We start from the raw sequence: 21,787 nt of genomic DNA, 5'->3' as shown, positions 1-21,787 counted from the left end.
ATATGACATGGTGTGCATTTGTGCACCCGTCAGGGTCCGACTTTGCGTGCGTCTAGTGAACCAGCAGTGCGTTTGCGAACACATGTTCCTATGTAAATCTTGTTCATCATGATATGACACACCAGCATGTTAAGTTTGTCGACAACCTTTTGAGACACCCTGTATTCAACGCCAAATGTTCTAAGCATACGACTCGGCCACGTTCGCTCGTACGACGTTCTAAGCTTTCTTGACTATTTTATCAAATGGGACCGTTTAACCTTCTGTCCCTCGAAATTCATGCAATTTAAGTTAAACTGTAAGCATTTTTTTCCAAATCGTGTGTTACATCATCATTTTCTCACATTTAGAGAAAAGTGAATGTTTACTGTCGTCTGACCAGTTCAAATCTGTAACAGCTTATCCCGTCAAAATCCTAAGCGAAATTATCAGGATTTAAAATCCTGATAAAAATGAATAAATCCTTTTAAATCTGAAAATGAAGTTTTAGGTCTTATAGAGCAGAAACTTTTAACTCCTTGGGAAAATTGGTACTAAATGTTGATAACGAACGTATATTTATAAATTGCGTACGCAAAAATCATATGCTGCGTTTAAGTAATTGACATTCGTCACATTTAGAAAGAGACACAATGCAGCAATAGTATATTATGGCACTAGGGCTTTGGACAGGTTCATTTATGATTGATTTGAAAGAGACGCAATTCTTATATTGTCAAAACACCGTTATTATCAAAACAAACAGGCTTTCCTCAACCCTACTTCAACAAATAAAATCGTTTAATCCTCCGTCCAGCGGATGTCATCTTGGTACAGCCAGACTCACGTAGTGCGAGTCGAAGAAACAAACGCACGTTTTCGGGGCCATTTTAATGTAAAGGGCTTCTTAACTATATGAAACATACAGGAAATACACCTGGGAAACTGTGTGACCCTTGCTATAGGGCGGTAACTTACTGAAAATATATGAAACATACACTGTGCCTCTGTATAATACACTTCCAAAATTTGCTTTTTACGGTGGCATTGACTCTAGCATGTCACTTGACGCATACGTAAAGATGTCCCTCACTTTAAATGTGAAGAAGGAAACGATAAATAAGAAATGTCCAAAAAATGTGTATAACACTTGACTTATTTCCTCTATTTTTTCCTTGACTTATGTAGGTCGTCGGTACTGGCCTACTGATGTTCACCGCCTTAGCCTGCATAGACCAGAAAAACTTGGACATCCCCAAATGGATGCATCCCATTGTGCTTGGCTTCATGATCTCGGCCTTGGCCATGTGCTTCGGAGCTAACTGCATGGCACCCCTCAATCCAGCCAGAGACTTTGCCACGAGATGCTTTACGGCCGTCGCTGGATACGGAAGCGAAGTGTTCAGGTAAGCAAGAATTGATTGTTGACAAAAATAATTTTGGAAACAACCTCTGATATCAGTTAGAACCACTGCATCGATACAGGCCGACTCATCAACTCCATTTCATTCAAGAAGACACGAACGAACTACTCTGTTAGAACAGTTGTCGCTTTTTCATATACTTTTTCTTTCTGAACTACCGGCTATTCAATGAGAATATTGATGATGAAAAATTAACTAACAAGTAATGCTGTTAAACAAATCATGCCCCCCCCCCACAAGGAGGAGTTAAAGAGCAAAGGGGCCAGGGAGGCAGGGCCGGCGAAAAGCCATGTCATCTAGGGGCCTGGCTCAGATTCGGAGTAGTATAAATTTGAAAAGTTTTATGAGGGTCAAACTGACATGGTATCCACATTGGCGGAAAGGAAAACAAACGTCGGAATAAAACTTATTTTTACGCGTATATTTCACAAAAAGTTTTATAAAACTGGAAGTGGACCCGTGACAAGATCTAACAAGGGAACCATGTAAAAAATGTGGGTGCCCTGAATCGAATACGGTTGGAAATCAAATTAGCTTATTGATCATACTAAGGTCCCTTAGGGTGGTTGTCTTTTCCGGCGAATTATCGCGTTTGACGATTTTTCACTGCGAGCAATTGTTAGCAACACGTGAATTGTTTATTAAATAAAGTATTATTTTTAGCCATTTGGCAAAATCCGAAACTTTGGTCTGGTAACCCTAGCACCGCAATAATGAAAAAATCCGATCCATAATTGCTAAACTTAAGCTAATGCGACGACCGTATGATCTATATAGCGCGACGCATCAGCTTAAGTTTAGCCATTTTGGATCGGATTTTTCACTGTTGCGGAGCTAAAGTTACCGCAGCAAAGTTTCGTGTTTCGCCAAATTTGCCGTAAATTATAATTTATTTAATAAACAATTCACGTGAAGCTCATAATCGCTCGCAGTGAACAATCACCAAATGTGATAACTCGCCAGAAAAGACAACCGCTCAAACACGCGCTCCGATCCAAAATGGCTGATCTTAAGCTGATGCGCCGGCTTGTACAGTATATATATAGACCTTAGTATGACTTAGCTGCTCTAGGCCATACCTTTCAGACCTAGAAAGTATTCTGAACACAAAAATTTCTGTCGAAAAATATCGTAATCGTAAATCTATTCTGCAATGTTATGCATGCCAAGGGTTTAACCACCTGGCAGAGAATTGCTTCAGGCATGTCAGATGTGTGGTGTGCGGTGAAGCACACAACAAAGCAGATTGCCCTAACAGGCAAAATCAGGAAAAATCTTGTTGCGCAAACTGCGGGGAGAATCATGCAGCCTCTTATAGGGGCTGTAAGGCCTTCCCAAAGCCCAAGATCAATTTAGGCAACCGGCGCTACTTCAACCGGGATACTGCCCGCGTTTGACCCACGCCGCTCTTACTCTAATACCACTCAAGGCATTCCCGCCACTGAAAATGATCCCCATTTCAATAACTACCCTGAACAAAATTTCACCGATTTATTCTCAATTATACAGGAAATCAATAAAGTTTTCAACATCAATAAACTCATCTCCACTCTCAAGTCAATCCTCCCTATTCTAAAAAGCCAAGGCAAACTTGTTAGAGAAATTATGTTCCATAGTTCAAGTTTTAAGCAACTTGGACTAATTTGTCTGTTTTTCCTTTCGCATTTTCAAGTACCTTTTTTCACCCCTCTTTCCCATGCATCTTTGTCCCCCTTAATTGTTCTCCCTTGGAGCCGCCAGGATCTCTCGATCGGCTTTCACTTCGGCAATCACAGCTATGCCTCCCTTCGGGGAAATTTGAACAAAATATAGCACACAAGTGGATGCGGGGCTCCGCCCCAGGGTGCCACAAGCATGAACTTTATACTTCCGTGGCATACCTTTCAGTGAATCAATCCACTTTGGATTCACGTCATAAATCCTCCCTCAAACTGTCTCCACATAGAAGTTCCGCAAACGGAGACGAGTTGAGGGAGAGGTATCAGGTATGTCTTCAATCTGAAGCATTCACAAGCTGATGCTTCATGAACACCAAAATATTTCTGATGAAGCTTTAGAAAGTACATATATTTCTCACCGAACTAAATTCAAAAACCGTTCATCGGTAATAGACTGCACACGAAAGAGTGGTGTTAAAGTCACAAAACCTGCAATACAGTGCAATAGAAGAGTGTTTTGGCCAAATGAGAATTGTCTCATTGTTTCTCATTTCCGGTCAAGTTTCCGTCATGCGAACGACATCCAAAGCTTAAAAACAGATTGGTTGTCAGCAACCATAAAGTAGCTTTTTGATGACTCTATAGTAACTCTGCTAGGAGACATTACTGATTATATGAACATTTTGACGATCAAGTCTATCCTTTGGTGCTAGCTTCGTTCCTAAATGATGGTTATCTTATCTTTAATGATATTAAGTCCCTTTTCACACAGATGTATTTGTCTAGACTGGTTTTCTGAGCACGAGAATGCTTTAGTACATCTCCCCTATACACCACAGAGAACAGAAGTCAATGTTGTTGAACCTTTAGTCTACATTGGAGAGAAAAGTGCATGATCACTATCCACCGCCATCAATAGTATTTAAACTTGCCACTAGTTTAAACGAACAATAGTATAAAATTCGATTGACGATCATACAGTAACTATAATTATTAATTTCAAGAAGACTGCAAACTGTTTTGAATACCAACAGTTTTCCTACACCATATTAGGCCGTAAAACATGGTAGGCACTAACCATATTATTTGTCCAGCATCTGTATGTTATTGAACGTTTAGGCCGTAAAATTGCTGGCATATCCTCTTTGTTCGTCGTTGCCGTTCCTCACAGCAGCATCATTGGGGGGGGGGGGGGCACATCGTAGACGCCGTTCTACTTCCCGACACTTAGCTCGAATTCCTTTAAGGATGATATTCTAAGCAATTTGTCGAAACATACACTATTCGAACATACTTCATGGAAAGGTGGGACAAGTGCGTTAAGATGGAACACTATTTGAAAGAATCGAATAAACTGCTTATAATCCGTGAAAAACTTGACTAAATATTAATGATGTGCCTGCTTTTTGAACGCTATTCGTGTAAGAGCAATAAACCATCTATACTTCATTCACGAGGAAGATAGACTAGATCTAAACAAAGAATTACGCCATTTGGCGACCGCTTGGCTTGAATAAGAACAAATTTGTTGCCAAGTAGACGGCGAATGCGAATCCTATTGGTTAACTTTATTTTTATTCAAGAGAAAATCACCCCAAAGTGGCATAGCGGTAAACCTTCAAGAAACCTTTCTGTTTACCTTTCGGTCTGTGTATTTCGTGCAGTGTTTCTTTCAGGCATCTCTCCTGGGGGGGGGGCACTCCCCCCCCCCTCCCGGAGGAGACCAATTGACCCACTCTCGGGGGAAAATTTTTTATTACACTTGTTTTACTATGTAAAGTTGTCAACAAACTGCTAAAAGTCCATTTTTTCCCTGGAAATGTGCGTGCAATTAATTAACGAACAAGATATGTTTACCCGTTTTTATTACTCTCTTTCGTTTGTTGTTTGCTTTTTTCTGTTGGTTGTAGGTATGAGACGGTTGGAACTATGTTATTTATTATCTATCTAGTTAACACTCACAACAATACATTGGGGAGGTTCGTATCAGAACCTTAGGACACGTACTCTGTCACTCTGTGAGCACTCATAGTCCTGGTACATCTCGTTGGAAATTAAGTGTCTGGGATAAAGATCATAGTATGGAGGGGAAGGGATATTGGGCTGTGTGACTTATCATTGGCGGGCTGTAATGGAAATGCTTACGTTCGTTTCTCTTTTACATGATAAATAACATGGTGCCATTAACGTCTTTCGAAAGAAATGTCTGAAAAGTCGGTATATTTTGCTACCCTCCCCCCCTTATTATGTCATCCCATTTTTTTAGGCCGACAAGACTTTTAGCCAATTAGAAAACTTTTGAAAATCTACCCCTATCAACTCTTTTAGTGCCCCGTCCCCTTACCTCCCTTAACTTACAAAGTACCCCACCCCCCCCCCCCCGAAGCAAAAAGTCTTAAAGAAACACTGATTCCGTGAACAGAGTGTGTAGTTAACGATTTCTTTAATAACGCTCTTGACTGATGATTTTGAGATGGTATTTTTTTACCGATGTTTTGGTTTGGGAGAAATTTTAGGCAGCTGATTACTGATAGTTTTGCAAGGATAAATTGCAAAGTTACGGTTTTTTAGGAAATGTGCTACTCCATATCTCCAATTCAGGCCGCCTTGACGTCACATGGGCATGTTTCAGACATCATTGGGATGTTTGAAGCATGCGCACTGGGAAAAGTGGAGTGTCAGGTCGGCTTGAGACGGAGAGATGGAGCGGGAAGTTTTTTCAACATTCGAGACTTGTTTTCACTGAGTTTGTACAGCTTTAGCTGATTTTTTTTTTTTTTTTTTTTTTGATGTTTTGTCTGAAGATGAGTTTTTGTAATTGCAGCTACCGAAATTACTGGTGGATATGACTGGTGGGGCCACACGTGGGTGCCATCGTCGGTGGCTGGATCTATTTCTTAGGCATTGAGCTACACTGGCCAGATTCTAGAGATGACCTGAACAGGACGGGAGAGAGGCATGAACTGACTGTCGCGCTGAACAGTAGCAACGGTAGCCTTTTTCCCCCAACGCAGAATAATCTCATTTACGATTGTCTGAACTACAAAAACAGTCCGTGGTGACTTAATCGGAAAGGCGTTGGACTGGTAACTGTAGGGTTCCAGGTTCGATGCCAGCAGGTGGAAGATCCTCTAGGTTCGTTAATGATGACTGGAGCACGTTAAATATGTTTGTGGTCACGAAGTCCTTAAAATTTCCATTCAAAATCAATGCCTCTGGATGTGCTGGATCTGGAGTTGCTCGGCTCCAGGTCTGGATCCGATATTAATTTACAGGTCAATGTTACAAATCTGTACTTCAGACTAACGTAAGTCGCATAACCGCTACTTTACAGGAAATAGGAATATCATTTGTCTGGCGCATGTAAAGGATAGGACGCGCGCTCTTTGACACAGGTGAAAAATTACAGAGGTTTTTTTTTAAAAACTACGTTTACATGAATCTATATGAACTAGGATTTTACAATCTACATACAATGCAGTGGTAAACGGAAAATTGCAATTTTTGGACTGACGTCAGTTTGACTCTGAGGTACAGAAATGACAAAGGTATCATTAAAACTAATTCTTCACAGTTTAATTATTTTTAGACTTTTTTGGTCATCTGTATTCAAATTTATCTTTTTCCGGGACGTGAAGTAAACCGGCCCGGACACCGGGATTTTGTCTGAAAACCAGGACTGTGCCGATCAAACCGGGACGCCTGGCAAACCTAATTATAATGTCACTTTATATACATTTAGAAAGACGAATTTAGAAGTTTAAAAATTTATTTTTACATCTTGAAGATTCAAAGATCCTTTTACAATCGTCCCTAATTATTCGTGAAATTTCTTGCACTGATATAAAACTTGTCTTTCTGGTACTTTAGTTACAAGTTATGATTATCTTATTTTAACCTTTATCTAGGCTGACGTACTTACTATAAATCACAAAATAAGTTTATTGCCCAGGTTGGTAATTCTTGTAAGGATTCAACTTCTCACACAGTTCATCAGATATGCCGAGGTGTTTTCCAGTGCTTCTGATTACAATAGTCCTAGGAACGGCACCATATTCTCCCTTTAATGTAACCATCAAGTGTGGTAAGTCAGGAGGTTGATGCCGTTCAGGCTCTACGAACAAATCCATGTCCGATTTGCTGTTTCTAATTCTGTTGAAAGCCGCCTGAGAGCGAGTAACAACTCGGTTGGAAGATACACCAGGCTTGTAAATATCATGAAGTTTCCAGCTGTCTTTATTGGAGTTGGGTCCGTTTTTTCCTTCCATGATTTTCTTATTGCTCAGGCTTCCTTAGTATTTTTTACCTTTGAAGATGCAAACGTAATATTTCACCAATGGCTGTCTGCCGAGTAACAAAACAATCTAAATCCTGCGCTCACTTGAAAAATTAATTTTGATGAAACTGAATGTTAGAATTTTGAAAAGAAATTTGAACTAAGTTAACAACTGAAATGAATTTATTTTCCAATCTCGTGATATCGATAAATCGGCTGGGAAATGATATTGTGAATCTTCCGCGCTTGAAAATTCAACACACATTTCCATTTCTATGTGTGGCTCTACTCAAACACAAAACTTCATAGTGTTAAAAGCTCTCTCTCTCTCTCAAAAAAAAAAAAAAAAAAAAGAAAAAGTAACATAATGGAAATTCCAAAAAATTAATTGAAGCAAGGGAAAAAAAAATGAACATTGAAATTCATATATCCGATAACTCACTGGAAATATTTACAACTAATCAACGGTCAATTTTTTAAAAATTAAGGCTCAAGTTAATTATGAAGGTGTTTGACTCTTGGTGACTTGTTTATCATCTATCTTGGCAATAACACAAACCGTTACAAGCCGCTGCGTTTGGTTCTGAAGGAAAATGCCATCATTATATCAATTTTAAAAAAGTTTTTAGAAACAAATGACACTAAAATTATTCGATTTGAATGAGTAAATCGGTAAGTATCAAAATGAAAGTGATTGCACGTTTTTTGACCACTTAATCGACAAAACCACCATTTTTCTGTGCATAGCACCGCCCTAAGAACCTATATCTGTAGAATTTGATACATGTTAGATTAGATCCGGAGAGAGGGGGGGGGGGGATCTTTTGAAGCATTTTCTAAAAATATAGTTTTATTATGCGTAAATTAATCTTTTTTTCCAGTAGATCCAGGATTTCATTATGTTCAAATTGTAACTACAGTAAATTCACAATTATCCGCGGAATAGGGCGGCATGGTAACCACGGACAAGCGAATTCGCGATAACCGCAAATTAGGTGCTATTGCATGCAATAGCTTAAAAAGACCAATAACACTGGCATACATTAAAACTACAGCTAAAACGATAAAAATGTAACCGAGCTGATGTGTGCATCACATGACTTCCTTTTACTCCTTATTTAATGTCATTTTCTCATTATTGGCAGTTTTAATGTGATTCAATAGTTTACTTTCTAAATATCAGCAACAGTGGCCAAATTGAAACCAAATTAAAAAAAAAATCGCCAAGTTGGCGACAAAATGGCGACCAAAAGACTGGCGATATATCGCCAAGTGTCCGCCAAATTATAACACCACTTGAGTTTAAATCGAAATTAACAATGATTTGCCCCCAAAAAGAGGCAAAAGACCCCCCTTTGGAGCATCTGAATGCAACCAAAAAGGGAGGTGCACAACAAGACCCCACTAGGAGTCTAAGTACCAAATTTCAACTTTCTACGACATTCCGTTCTTGAGTTATGCGACATACATACACATACGTACATACAGACGTCACGAGAAAACTCGTAATTAACTCGGGGATCGTCAAAATGGATATTTCGGGTGTCTGTACGTTCCTAGGCATATATCCACGTGTGGTCGGGCTGAAAAATAAACTCAACATTCATTCGGGGGTGAGCAAAATGGAAATTAAGGCCGATTTTTGAGTGAAATTTTTTTCGCGAATACAATACTTCCTTTTTTACTTCCTTTTACAAAAAAGGAAGTATTGTATTCGCGAAAAAATTTTCACTCAAAAATCGCTCTTAATTTCCATTTTGCTCACCCCCAAATGAATGTTGAGTTTTTTTTTCGATTCGACCACATGCGGAAAAGTGCCTAAGAATGTATAGACACGCGAAATATCCATTTTGACCATCACCGAGGTAATTACAACGACTTTTCTCGTGACGTCTGTATGTATGTGCGTATGTGTGTATGTGCGTATGTGCGTATGTATCTCGCATAACTCAAAAATGGTATGTCCTAGAAAGTTGAAATTTGGTACATAGACTCGTAGTGGGGTCTAGTTGTGCACCTCCCCTTTTGGTTGCTTTCGGATGTTCCTAAGGGGGTCTTTTGCACCTTTTTGGGGGGAAATCATTGTTAATTTCGATGTAAACTCAAGTGGCGTTATAATTTGTCGGACACTTGGCGATATATCGCCAGTCTTTTGGTCGCCAAGTTTTGTCGCCAACTTGGCGACAAATTTGGCGGAGTTTTTTTTTTTTTTTTTTTTGGTTTCAATTTGGCCATTGTTGGTGATATTTAGAGAATAAATATTGAATCACATTAAAATAGCGAATAATGGGGAAATGACATTAAATTGGAGTAAAAGGAAGTCATGTGATGCACACATCAGCTCGTTGTAACAGAAAGTAACGAGCTGATGTGTGCATCACATGACTTCCTTTTACTCCAATTTAATGTCATTTCCCCATTATTCGCTATTTTAATGTGATTCAATATTTATTCTCTAAATATCACCAACAATGGCCAAATTGAAACCAAAAAAAAAAAAAAAACTCCGCCAAATTTGTCGCCAAGTTGGCGACAAAACTTGGCGACCAAAAGACTGGCGATATATCGCCAAGTGTCCGACAAATTATAACGCCACTTGAGTTTACATCGAAATTAACAATGATTTCCCCCCAAAAAGGTGCAAAAGACCCCCTTAGGAACATCCGAAAGCAACCAAAAGGGGAGGTGCACAACTAGACCCCACTACGAGTCTATGTACCAAATTTCAACTTTCTAGGACATACCATTTTTGAGTTATGCGAGATACATACGCACATACGCACATACACACATACGCACATACATACAGACGTCACGAGAAAAGTCGTTGTAATTACCTCGGTGATGGTCAAAATGGATATTTCGCGTGTCTATACATTCTTAGGCACTTTTCCGCATGTGGTCGAATCGAAAAAAAAACTCAACATTCATTTGGGGGTGAGCAAAATGGAAATTAAGGGCGATTTTTGAGTGAAAATTTTTTCGCGAATACAATACTTCCTTTTTTGTAAAAGGAAGTAAAAATGCATGGATCTCTCATTATTGCTCACTGATTTACACACATATGCTAACAAATCTGCAACATCAAGCTAGGTCACACCTTAAACGCAGGGGGGGGGGGCGAATGTTTAAAGACTGGTCCAGTCACTTATTTACACTCACGTAAGGGGTGTGGATCTAAAAACCAGTACGTAGGGTAAGTCGTGTAGATTTAAAAGTCAGGTTTCGGTGACTTAAACTGTTTTAATATCAGTAGGGGGAGAGAAGAAAGCAAGGCGAATTTCTAAAAATATCTAAATCTACAATCAGTTAATAATTTTTTTTTTTACATTTTTTTTTTTTTTTATTTTTATTATGACAGTATGAAAGGCCGGTCTAGGAAGATTAGGCGATGGGAAAGTTGGGCGCCGTCGATTTGACGCAGTTTTTGGGCACCGAAAATGTTGATCAGCGCCCAATGTTCCCGGCACCCAATTAACCGCTTCCAAGCTTCCCATTTCGTCGCGAACTGAATGAGATTGCGCAGCTATCTTGGAATGTTGGTGAACATCAAGGAATATGGGGTGGAGCTCCCTTGTTAAAAAACAACAACAATTTGAACTAAATGTTTTCCATTGCTACATTACACAACGTTTTGGATGTAAATTGAAAGCTGATGTCGACGGTTGTACGCAAAAAATAACAGAAAACTGAAAGCTGCTATTTGTGGAGAAATTTCGGGAAGATTACATGACCAGGAATATTAATACACAACTTAAGGGTGAGGGTTTCAGAAATGCAAAAAAAATATGAAAATTGTCATTTAGACGTGAAATATGAGCAAGAAAGTGACGCAGAACTTCCATGAGAGGTTGCAAAGTTGCGTAGAACCTTGCAGCCTCAAGGAAATCCGTAGACAATCTTTTTGATGTTATTTTCAAATCTTAAGAGTCATTTTTTTAAGCTGGACATTTTTGATTGCTGATGTCTTCAAATTTTCGTAAGAATTTCAGGATGTGTTAGTGGTACTATAAGAAAAAGTGAAGTTCCTTTTTTAAAAAACTGATTTGTTTGTCCTTGAGTAGGGGTCAAAGAATCATCTTATAGGGCAGCTCTGGACAGTTCAGCTGTGACCTTGACTATGTTTACTTGTTTTAGGTGGTTTTCTTATTTTAGTTGGAATATTTTGGAAAAACTACTAAGAAAGTTTCTCAACTCAATTTAGCTCCAATTACCCCTCCCTATTTACCGAAACATAGGTAAACATTGTAAGAGTCGGAGCTCAACTTCTCAGAATCTCACAATACTTAATTAAACGGTCTCAAAAATGATGAATTCAGTATAAAAGAGCGTTTTTTCACGAGTTTACATGCTTGCTACTCAAAATCTTATGAGCTCAAACTCACATAAATACTAGAACAAATCGACAGCAAAATGTACTTTAAGCTCCCAAAATTTCATGCTTCCAGTGTAATAAAATTTTCTGTAACTTTGACCACAACAGTTTATTACTAAGTAGTGTATATTTATGAACTCAATCTCTTACCCAATTACAATCCTCTTCCTAAAATGTAGAATTGATTTATGATCATTATAAAGTGAAAAATAACCAAAGATGCATGTGAATTGTCAAAATGTTATATCAGAGTGATTCACACGTCAACTGATCTAAATTTTTAGAACTGTCCTGCTCTATCAACTCCGAATGGGATGAAATTTTAAAGAGATGTAGAGATGTCTTTGAAACTACCCTATGCAAATTTTCAGCTTCCGAGATCCAAATGCTGAGGATCTAGGATCTCCAAAATGGCGGAGCAGCTTTGTGAGAAGAATAGCCATGTTGTCGTCAAGATTACAGAAAATTTTATTACACTGGAAGCATGAAATTTTTGGAGCCTCAAGTACATTTAGCTGTTGATTCGTTCTAGTATTTATGTGAGTTTGAGTAGCATGCATATTAACTCGTGAAAAAACGCTCCTTTATACTGAAATCATAATCATTTTTGAGACCGTTTAATTAAGTAAGATGATTAGATCTCATGGTTTTCAGACATGAGTCTAAAACTACACCGCGTAGAGCATAATTACAGCTCTTGCTCAAGGTTATTGACTCGGATGTTTTGAGTAGCTGACCTTGATTCTTGTTTCAAATTATCAAATTTGAGACCGCGTAATTAACAAAGTTGATTAGTTGCCATGGGTTTCTAACCTGGACCTTAAATTACACTACTCAGACTATAACTACAGCCGTGTCCCAAAGTTGTTGTTGAGTTGCGAACAAAGTTATTGACATCTAAACTTGGCCATCTAAAAAAAAAAAAATCATGGACTTAGAGACCGTTTAACTAAGCCAAGTGGAACCAATGCTGCTTTAGGTTTTTCTTAGTACTATACTGTGGTGAGTAGTTAATCATATACTTATTTCTGAGGGTTACTCACGGCTTTAGCAGATATCTGGGCCCAAACAAGGCAAAAAATGTTAAATTGCATTTTTAATTGACCTTTGCCCTAAAAGTCATAAGTGAGTCACCAAAATATTTATACTAGAATTTACCTAGTATCAAGTAGTATCCTTATTTAAAAGAATTGGTTTGGTCACTCATTACTTTTGAAGCAAAGCAATCATATATTTAGCTTTTTTTCTCACGACCTTCAACTTTGGCCTCTACTCGAGGGCCAACAAGTCAAATTTGAAAGGGAAGAAACTGCACTTTTTCTTATCACAGTACTAGTAAAACATCCTGAAACTATCAGGCCCCCATTTACTTTGTCTAGCTTTAAAAAAAAAGTGACTCTTAATGTAACACAAAAACTGTAACATTCACTTCCCAATAACTTCTATCATTACTTGTTATTCACATTTCAAATTGGGTTATTTTTTCCATACTTCCTGTTGTAACTATTGGGCCAATTCTCGAACATAAAATGAATCCTCGAACGCATCACTGAACTGTTAAGAACATTTTATAATTTTCTTTTCACTGATTGGTATTTTTTCTTTTCAGATCGGAAATCAGCCATCTAATGATGAGATACTTTCAAGGGAAGAATCATCAACATTCAAAAAGCATGCCACGACATTATGGAGACATGAACTATTGATAAAAGAAAACACAAACTGCTTTCATTTACTATTGATTAGAGTAGTATTTATATCTAAAATGGAATCTCAGTTTTAAAAATGAGTGAGGTTATGATTCTCATGTTCGTTTTTTTAAACATTCATGAAGGGCCGGCCATGTTATGATGCATAGCCCAAACCTAATTCAAATGGTTTAATAAATTTTAACAAGAAATCTTTTGAATGTGGTTTGTACGACGATATGTCGACTATTCTGTGCCTCGTATACCGTGGTTATTTGTCGCAATTTAATGGCCTTAACTAAACATGGCGCTCTCAAAACTCCCGGCGAGAGGAAGTCATTCGTTAAAAGGAGCAGGCATCATTCTTTTGTAATTTAATTCAAAAGCTTGTTGGGTTATAAGCAATTGATTTTTACCGTAGAATATGGTGTGGTCTCTAACACGACTTTGAATGCACAAGTCTGAAGAAAAATAAGATCAAATTTTATTTTTTAACGAAAGATTAAAAGCGGTATTTATATTCAAAATGATCACTACTTCATAATGAAATAAATTCTCTGAAGTTAGCCCATTTACCCCAAAGCATGGTTCGTAGCCTTATATAGAAACTGTTGTTGACATGGACGGAGTTAGAATTTTACTCGGGCTAAGCTCCTTTTCACTTGATTTTATATCTGAACTGCTTCATCTGATATTGAAAATTTTTGACCCAAAAGTTGACACGTTAAAAGAACTACTACATTTTTTCAGCAGGGAATTGAGAAAATGAAACTAAACCAGAAAAAAAAATTATTATTTCAACTTTCTACATAAATTTATTGAATTGCAAAAACTTAAGGCTGCACAATATCATAATTATTAATAAAACGGAAAAAATCAAACTGCAGAAATATTTTAAGGAGTCTTTTCCAAGTAATTTGAGGGATTAATGCTGATAAAATATTTAAGGAGGCTTAGGGCCCTCCCCCCCCCCCCAAGCATTTCCATAAAACTACCCACGCTGTCATCCGAACGATCATTTCGAATTATTGTCTTTTCATGCCGTGTATCATCAGAGGCAATATTTTTTCCAAAAATCTTTAAACAGAATGCTGACAGAACTATTTTATGATCTAGTTTACGAATGGATGTGAATGCAAAAGTTATTTACATATTTTAATACCAGTATCACAAATATATGCCATACAATTTTGCTCGGAAGTTCTAATATAGCTGTAATAAGTTATTTTATAAATATTGATTATAGTTTGTACATTTTCTTTATGGTCTGTAAACCATTTGACATGTAAAAGAAACGTTTGACAGTTTTGCTAAACTCAGTTGTAATAAGATGAAATACACATTTGTTTTCAGTCTTGCCTCATTCTTTTCATGTTCAGCTTCCATCAATGCTGCAAGGAGATTCTATGAAAATCATGGTCTCTTTCCTATTTGGTGAACATTTTGGAGGTAAAATTCGATACATAATACATTACGAATGAATCAGTCTGTTAGTTCGAAATTAAGACATTTGAGGAGTAATTTATCAAAAGGGAACATATCCACTTTTTAGAAAAAATCATTTTATGACATTTTCTAAATCTTTCAGATGACATTCATCAAATCACTTACTCTCAAAAAGTCCCAACGTGGAAAATCCTGTTTTATTTAAGGGTAAAGTGGCTTTTTGATCAAAAGATAAAAAATCCATCCTCTGCATGTTTCATTTCGAACAAATATTCTGAAAGAACCTGTAGTATCAAGACTTTTAGAGCCAAAAGAGCACATGTGCAAAATACTTAAACTTTAATCCACTACTTTTAGGTTCATGTACTTCGATAAGAGAATGTGAGAAGGTGAAATATTAGGGTTTTGGTGAAATTCAAATTCTCAACATTCAGGTTTTCGTTCAAAATGCACGTATCCAAAATTAAGATGACAATATCTCCTTGTTTTTTTTGTTTTTTTGTTTTTTTACCCAAGCATTTCTTACTCTGGGCCATGATTTGCTGTGCTATTGTGCTCAATTCTGTACCCAGAGAAGTGGATAAAACTATTTTGCTCTTACCCTAATTCATTTTTCTCACCTCCTGAACATTTTTAGAAAATGGATATGTTCCCTTTTGATAAATTAGTCCTCATTTGACATCAAAAACTTCTGGTCAATTGCTCTAATTTAAGCCGTTTCAGTTATTTTAATTCATTTTACATATCATTGAAAATTTCATTATTAAACGGCAGTTTGTGCAAAGATGGGCTTATAAGAAGAAAAAAAAAGTTAAAAATTACACCGGTAGAGCTGTATGACAAATCAAAACACAATAAACCGAACACCAGAAAGCCTATTTTTTGCTACTTCTATAAGAATTGTTCAACATTCTCCTCATAGTAAATTGAGGAAGATGTCCTAAATTAAGAAGTTGGAAACTCTAAGTTCATTGTAAAGATAATAGATAAATATGATCCGTTTTCTCTCTCTCTCTTTACGCATAATTCAAAAATTCTAATTTCATCTTCTCATCCTCCTCAGTTTAAGGTATTTGTTGTTCGGAGTTTCTACAATGCATTCCGACTCTTAGTTTCATCTGCTTATCGTTTAAGCTGTTTAAGTTATTTTGATTCATTTTACATATCATTGAAAATTTTAAAGAATATGATTACCAAACTTATTTGTGATCGCTCTTCCACGAGACGAGGGATACAAATTTCGTTTGAGAGCTTATTCTTACTTTTATTATTTCTGCTCTCCTGGATTTTTAAATTTTCCTTACCTGTCCAAGTTGAGACATAGAGAACATGTCCTGTATATACTACGTACACCTTTAAGAAATCATTGTCCCTCAAAATCGCAAGGAGAAAGAATGGGCGACTACGGTAGTCATACTGTAGGAAATGCTTGACTAAGGACTGCTATCAAAGAAATGTCGCCTCTGCAACACACAATACCTGAAGTCCAATATGGGGTTGTCGTCCATCCAACGTGAATATAATTGAAAAAAGACATAAGTAAAATTCCATTAAATCCAGAAATAATTTTTGATTTTCATTAGGAACACAAAATTATGCTTGAAATTTTTTAATTAATGATTTTAATAAAAACAAAATTCACTTATTTGCCTTGCAACAAAGCGTAGTAAGTATCAAAAATGAGAAAAACTAGGTTCTCATACCGAATGAAAAAGAAATTGCATTTTTCAAAACAAAGTCAAAGCATGAAAACGATAAATAGAATAACTTAATAAAGCAAAATAATACTTTACATGTCAGCACCATTTAATATTGATAATTATTGATGAAATCGCCAAAAAGTTGGAGCAGGGAAAGAAAATAAATAGAAGGTGGAAAGATGAAAGCGCCAACGAAAAATACATTAACAACGCACAAAAAATACCGGGATTCCGGTGTTCAACTGGAATGCAATCCCCTCCCCCCTGCATATATTTAAATACATTACAGTGAAAAGAGAACAGATTAATTCACAATGTCATGTGCTATTATCTTAAATTTTCAAAAATTAAATTTTTCTGAAAATAATAGAGGAAGATACTGAAATGCAATCATCTACCTTGATGTTAAACCGTTAAATGCATTATGTAACCATTTGGAAACACATACATTTCTAGGATCTCTAGATCAACACATCATAATGATCCAACTACACTCAACGTAGATGGTTGGCAACTTTACTCGACATTGTTTGGCACGGCATTGATGCGCTTAAGGGTAAAAAGAAAAGATACATACAGCTGTTTAGTAACTTTCAATTATTTATTAAAAACATTTTTTTTAAAGAAAAATAAATGAATTAAAAAATATTTTGCATTACAAATAGCTGTTATAAGTATATTGATCATGAATTATTAAAAAACAGTACAAATGAGTCCTTATAAATTCTAATGGCACTTGAAATTTACTCTGATGATGCAAAGCTGTGATTTGCATTTTACCAAGTAAGAGTAGACAAGAACATTTTTAATACCTGGTTAAGAATCCTAATATGAAACATTAATATCACAGTACAGATAGCATTTAATGGGGGTTTTTATAAACTACCACCCGTTCCAATTAAATTAATGCAATTTTCAGTTTTATGTTTGATTATAGATTAATTATTGATTTTTGAAACGTGCCAAATAAATATGCAACAAAGTTTAGATATTCAAAGAATAACCTTTTCCATAAATTAATAGAAAACATAGTAAACATGTATTGGTGTAGTTTTTGATTTTTAAAAAGGTTTTAATAAACTTCGTGTACTTGACCTTCTGTTCATAGCTCTCAAACAAAGTTTTCAGAGTTTTGAAATGTTAACTGATCCCATTCAGTTGCAAAATTCAATTCCACAACCATGTAGCTATTTTGCGTGCTTCTACTGCTGATGAAGAACGGAACATTTTAGTTCTTCAAACGGGTTACCTTTTGTGTGTGTTAATAATCTTTGTTAATAGACAAGATTTCTCCAGCAATAAAACCTTGATTCAATTACATTTAATCTGACAAAACGCAAAAGATTATATTTTAATTTTTTTTGTTTTTTTCTCCAATACGTATTCAAATTCAGCAGAATTGAATGTAATTATTGCAGTGATCAAATAGCAAACGAAGTTTACAACCATAAGTGTTATTCGTGCAAAACACTAGTTACTGCATCTGTTATGTCGTTGTGAAAGGCACTAGCAAGCTGCAATATGAACTGCATGTAACTGGAAGTCCTGAAGTCCCTGATAGAATTTCCTTTCAGGATATGGACTGCATCGTGTGCATTTGAGACTATGGCATTACTTAGGTGTTTCAGGATGGAAGCAAAGAAATAGATTGCAAAGTCTCCAGAGAAAAGAACGACGAGCAACACTAAATGGGACACCTCAACAAAATCAAGATAGTTCCAATAGCACTGTGCAGCCCACTCACAGAACAAACTGGATGGCAACATGCCACTGGACTGCAGGGCAGCAAACACCGAAGGAAGAGCCTTTCGAACCAAGAGGTCGCATTGCTCAGATATCACTCCATGAACCCTAGTGAATACCTGCAAATCGTCTTCCCAAAGCGAACGTTCAAACCAGAGATATAGTGAAGTTGTGGATTGGGAAATGGCCTCTATAAGCTTTGAGGATGTGTCCAGGTTGCCTTGGCACATTAAAAAAACTGTAGCAACAAAAACGTTGAAATGAGAACTGTTTCTGGTTCCAGAAAGCTTTTTCACAGTTCTGAAAAGAGTCTCCAACGTTGGTTCACATTCTACGTTGGACACTAAGTTCAGAATACATCCATAGTGTTGGGTGAGTTTGATTCCTACTGAAACTTCATCTGACAAAGCGACGTAATCTGAAGAAATATCTAAAGCCTCCAGGTTTAAATTTCTGGCTAGTCGAGGATTAGGAACTAGGTGATCCATCTTTTTCAATAATTCAAATGCAAACTGTGGTGGTAGGCGCTGTTCAGTTTCCAAAATATTCATAAATATTTCTTTCGAATTTTCACTTGAGAAATCGTACTCGGAAACCAACTCCATGGATTCTAATTTAGGAGAAGAGTATACTTCAGGAATGGGATGATGCATAAAAAATGGCCATTCATAGTCATCACTGGTCTCTAACACTTCAGGTGGAAGCACCCGTTCACAAGCGCCACCCACCGTAAATAATTTGACCAAGATATGGTTTGTTAAAATGGAAATAGGATCAACTAGAATCTCTCCCGTTGCAGTTGTGTTACATGAAAGTAGGTCAAACAAGATATCCTGTAGCTGGAACTGTGCTCGCAGAATACAACAGAACTGAACAGAATAGGCAAGTATTGAAATGACCTGAAGAGCTAAAAATTTATAAGTTTCATCGCTCACAAATTCACATTTCATGAAATTAGGAAACAAAAGAACGTACTGAAACAACTGAGTTAGCTTTGAATCACTTGAAAATTCAGTTAGAACTAAATCTGAAAATATTGAAGGTACCAATAACTCAATGATTTTTCGCACTGCATTAAGATTTTCAAAATCATTTGGTTCAAACTGCCAAACAACAGAAGCTAGTTTGGTTATTATGGATTTATTCAAACAATGCTGTAATGTGTAACTACTGTTCAAAGCAGATGATATCACAGATAAGTCGCGGAAGCAGGCGGTATTTTTTGACTTGATATCTTTCAGCATTTTTTCAAGCAAAATATTCAAACTAGCCTCAAACAACGACGTGGAGTGACAGATCATGATACACATGGGTTTCTGAAGCATGCATATGTGCACATCAGAAACTTCGCTGTGGAATCTTGCTATTGTCTTCTTGCAGTCCGCATTGGAAATACTTTTTGAAAAGTCGACCATTTTCAACCACCAACCCTTCAAAGCTTCAACAAACATGGAATTTGAGAAGAGAGTACAAGGATTTAAGAGAACTTTTTTCACTAATGAGAGGCTGAGAATAAATAGCTGAAGTATCGGAGTTGGGATTTCCGAACTTCCATCAGTGATAAATCCTGTACAATGATTCAAAAGCTGCAAAATAAAATTGTGAATTTTATCAGTCGACGTTAGCATTTGTTGTGAGTCGATGAAACTCTGAAAGGATTCGCACAAACACTCGAAATCAAACAGCACATTGTTCAGTGTTATCGATGTTAAACAATCTGAATGGACAGTCAGTATCCGAATAAGTCGATCACCAACCATTCCTAGGTCGTCACACAACCAGACATAATGCCACTTCTTTGACAAGACATCGCAAAAGGGGGAAGAACAATCAAAGCAAGACTCTTCACAGAATTTACGACAACACTGCATCATCAAATCCAAGATATGAATCCAATAAGGTGAAGAGTGATCATCATTGATGATGTCAAGCATCCTTCTACTCTGACTGTATTGCAGCAAATGGGAAAAGAAACACACAACATGAGTAATTTCCGATACAGTCGCCGACTTCTGACAGCATGCCATAGCCAAAGCATTCTTTGCTACAATAAACTCTTCACATAACTTCATGCAGAACTTCAGTACTTGCGTATTTTCTTCCAAAGTGCGGATTACAAAAGACCTACTAATGTGGCCATGCATGATATTTTTCAACCACTGACAATGCGTATCGCACATAGAAATGCTCATCCATATGGGGCTCTTGTTCTCCCCACACATCAGACGGATGCTAGAAACTGTAAGTTCTTCAATCACAATTTGTGGGAAACGGAGCCAGCGGCATGATATGTTTTGAAGGAACTTATTTATTACGGATACAATTTCAAGCATGCTTCTGCACTTACTTTTAAACTCTTCATGCGGCGTATCCAGATGAATGGAGGGCAACAAGTTTTGTTCCAGGTACTTCAAGAGGCTGGAGTAACTTTCCTGAACCACCTTTGGCTCTGGGGAATTGAGCATTTTCACATACAGTTTAAGACTAGCATCTTGCAGGAACAGTACACCTGAAGCCAGGGAACTGTGAAGGCCAGCCTCTATCAGAGGCCAGAAGCTCTGTTTGATTAGATGCTCTTGAGAAGGCAAATGGTAAAAAGTTTCCAGGGCTTCCAACTTTTCTGCATTGATACCCTTCGTCAGCGAGCTAGTGACGTTTTTGAACTGGTTAAGGTTCAGGAAATCCATAGAAGAGGCATTACCATGAGAATCTTTGTGCAAGGGATCATATTTTTCCTTGTCTGCAAAGAGATCGCCCAGTTCTTGGAGGAATGTGTTCCTAAAATTGGGAAACCCTTCAGCCTCAGTGATGTTGGAAGCCACAGTTGATACCACACAATCGGTTGACAGCGACCCATCCTTATTAACGATCTCTCTTACTCTACTCACAATGGCTTGGTCGAACTCGGAGTGAATCTGATGCTTCAAATGCTGCAACAGAGTCGCCTTAAAACTCTCTTTGTTGACAAGAGTTTTAAAATCCATCTAAAATAAATTAACATCTTAAACTACATTATGAATTGATAGTAATAGAATTTTGTTAAAAATGTAATGCACATATAAAATATGTAACATTTACATCTATAATAAGCTCAGAGACTCAGCTATAAACAAGATTCCTCAGAAGCAATGATTATATTTCCTAAAAGTAAAAGTTTTTAATAAAATTTCATTTTGCTTAAATGCATTCTTTGCTTCTATATGAAATTTTATTAATTTTAGGGGCAGTAGAAGTATGTGAAACTTGAGAACATATAGGGTAATCTACCAGTAATGGACCATCTAGTGTAAGTTTCTACAAGTTGTTGTACTTAGTTTCGCAAGGGAATTTTTTTTACAGGTCAATAAAACTTTCAGAATAAACAGTAATTAATCATTTTCTAATACACTATTTTTCAAATTATTTTCAATAACAGTTAAAAAAAGATTTTACCAACATACAGTATACTCTCGGTATCTCAAAAACCTCAATATGACAAAAAATTATTTTTCCCTTTGA

The 21,787-nt window shown here is 36.9% G+C and overlaps 1 protein-coding gene across 1 annotated transcript in view; it reads left to right on the top strand.

Moving 5' to 3' along the window:
- The window catches only part of LOC129227012 (aquaporin-10-like), a 95,412-nt gene extending 80,660 nt beyond the window's left edge, over positions 1 to 14,752 (top strand). The window contains exons 5-7 of the mRNA XM_054861641.1: positions 1,168 to 1,385; positions 5,886 to 6,052; positions 13,322 to 14,752. Coding sequence (XP_054717616.1) covers positions 1,168 to 1,385; positions 5,886 to 5,910 — 243 coding nt within the window. The 3' untranslated portion in view covers positions 5,911 to 6,052; positions 13,322 to 14,752. The remainder of the gene's footprint in view (positions 1 to 1,167; positions 1,386 to 5,885; positions 6,053 to 13,321) is intronic.
- Positions 14,753 to 21,787: the final 7,035 nt, after the last annotated feature.

This window comes from Uloborus diversus, chromosome 7, assembly GCF_026930045.1.
Source record: "Uloborus diversus isolate 005 chromosome 7, Udiv.v.3.1, whole genome shotgun sequence".
Lineage (NCBI taxonomy): Eukaryota > Metazoa > Arthropoda > Arachnida > Araneae > Uloboridae > Uloborus > Uloborus diversus.
This window is presented reverse-complemented; position numbering and strand designations above follow the sequence as displayed.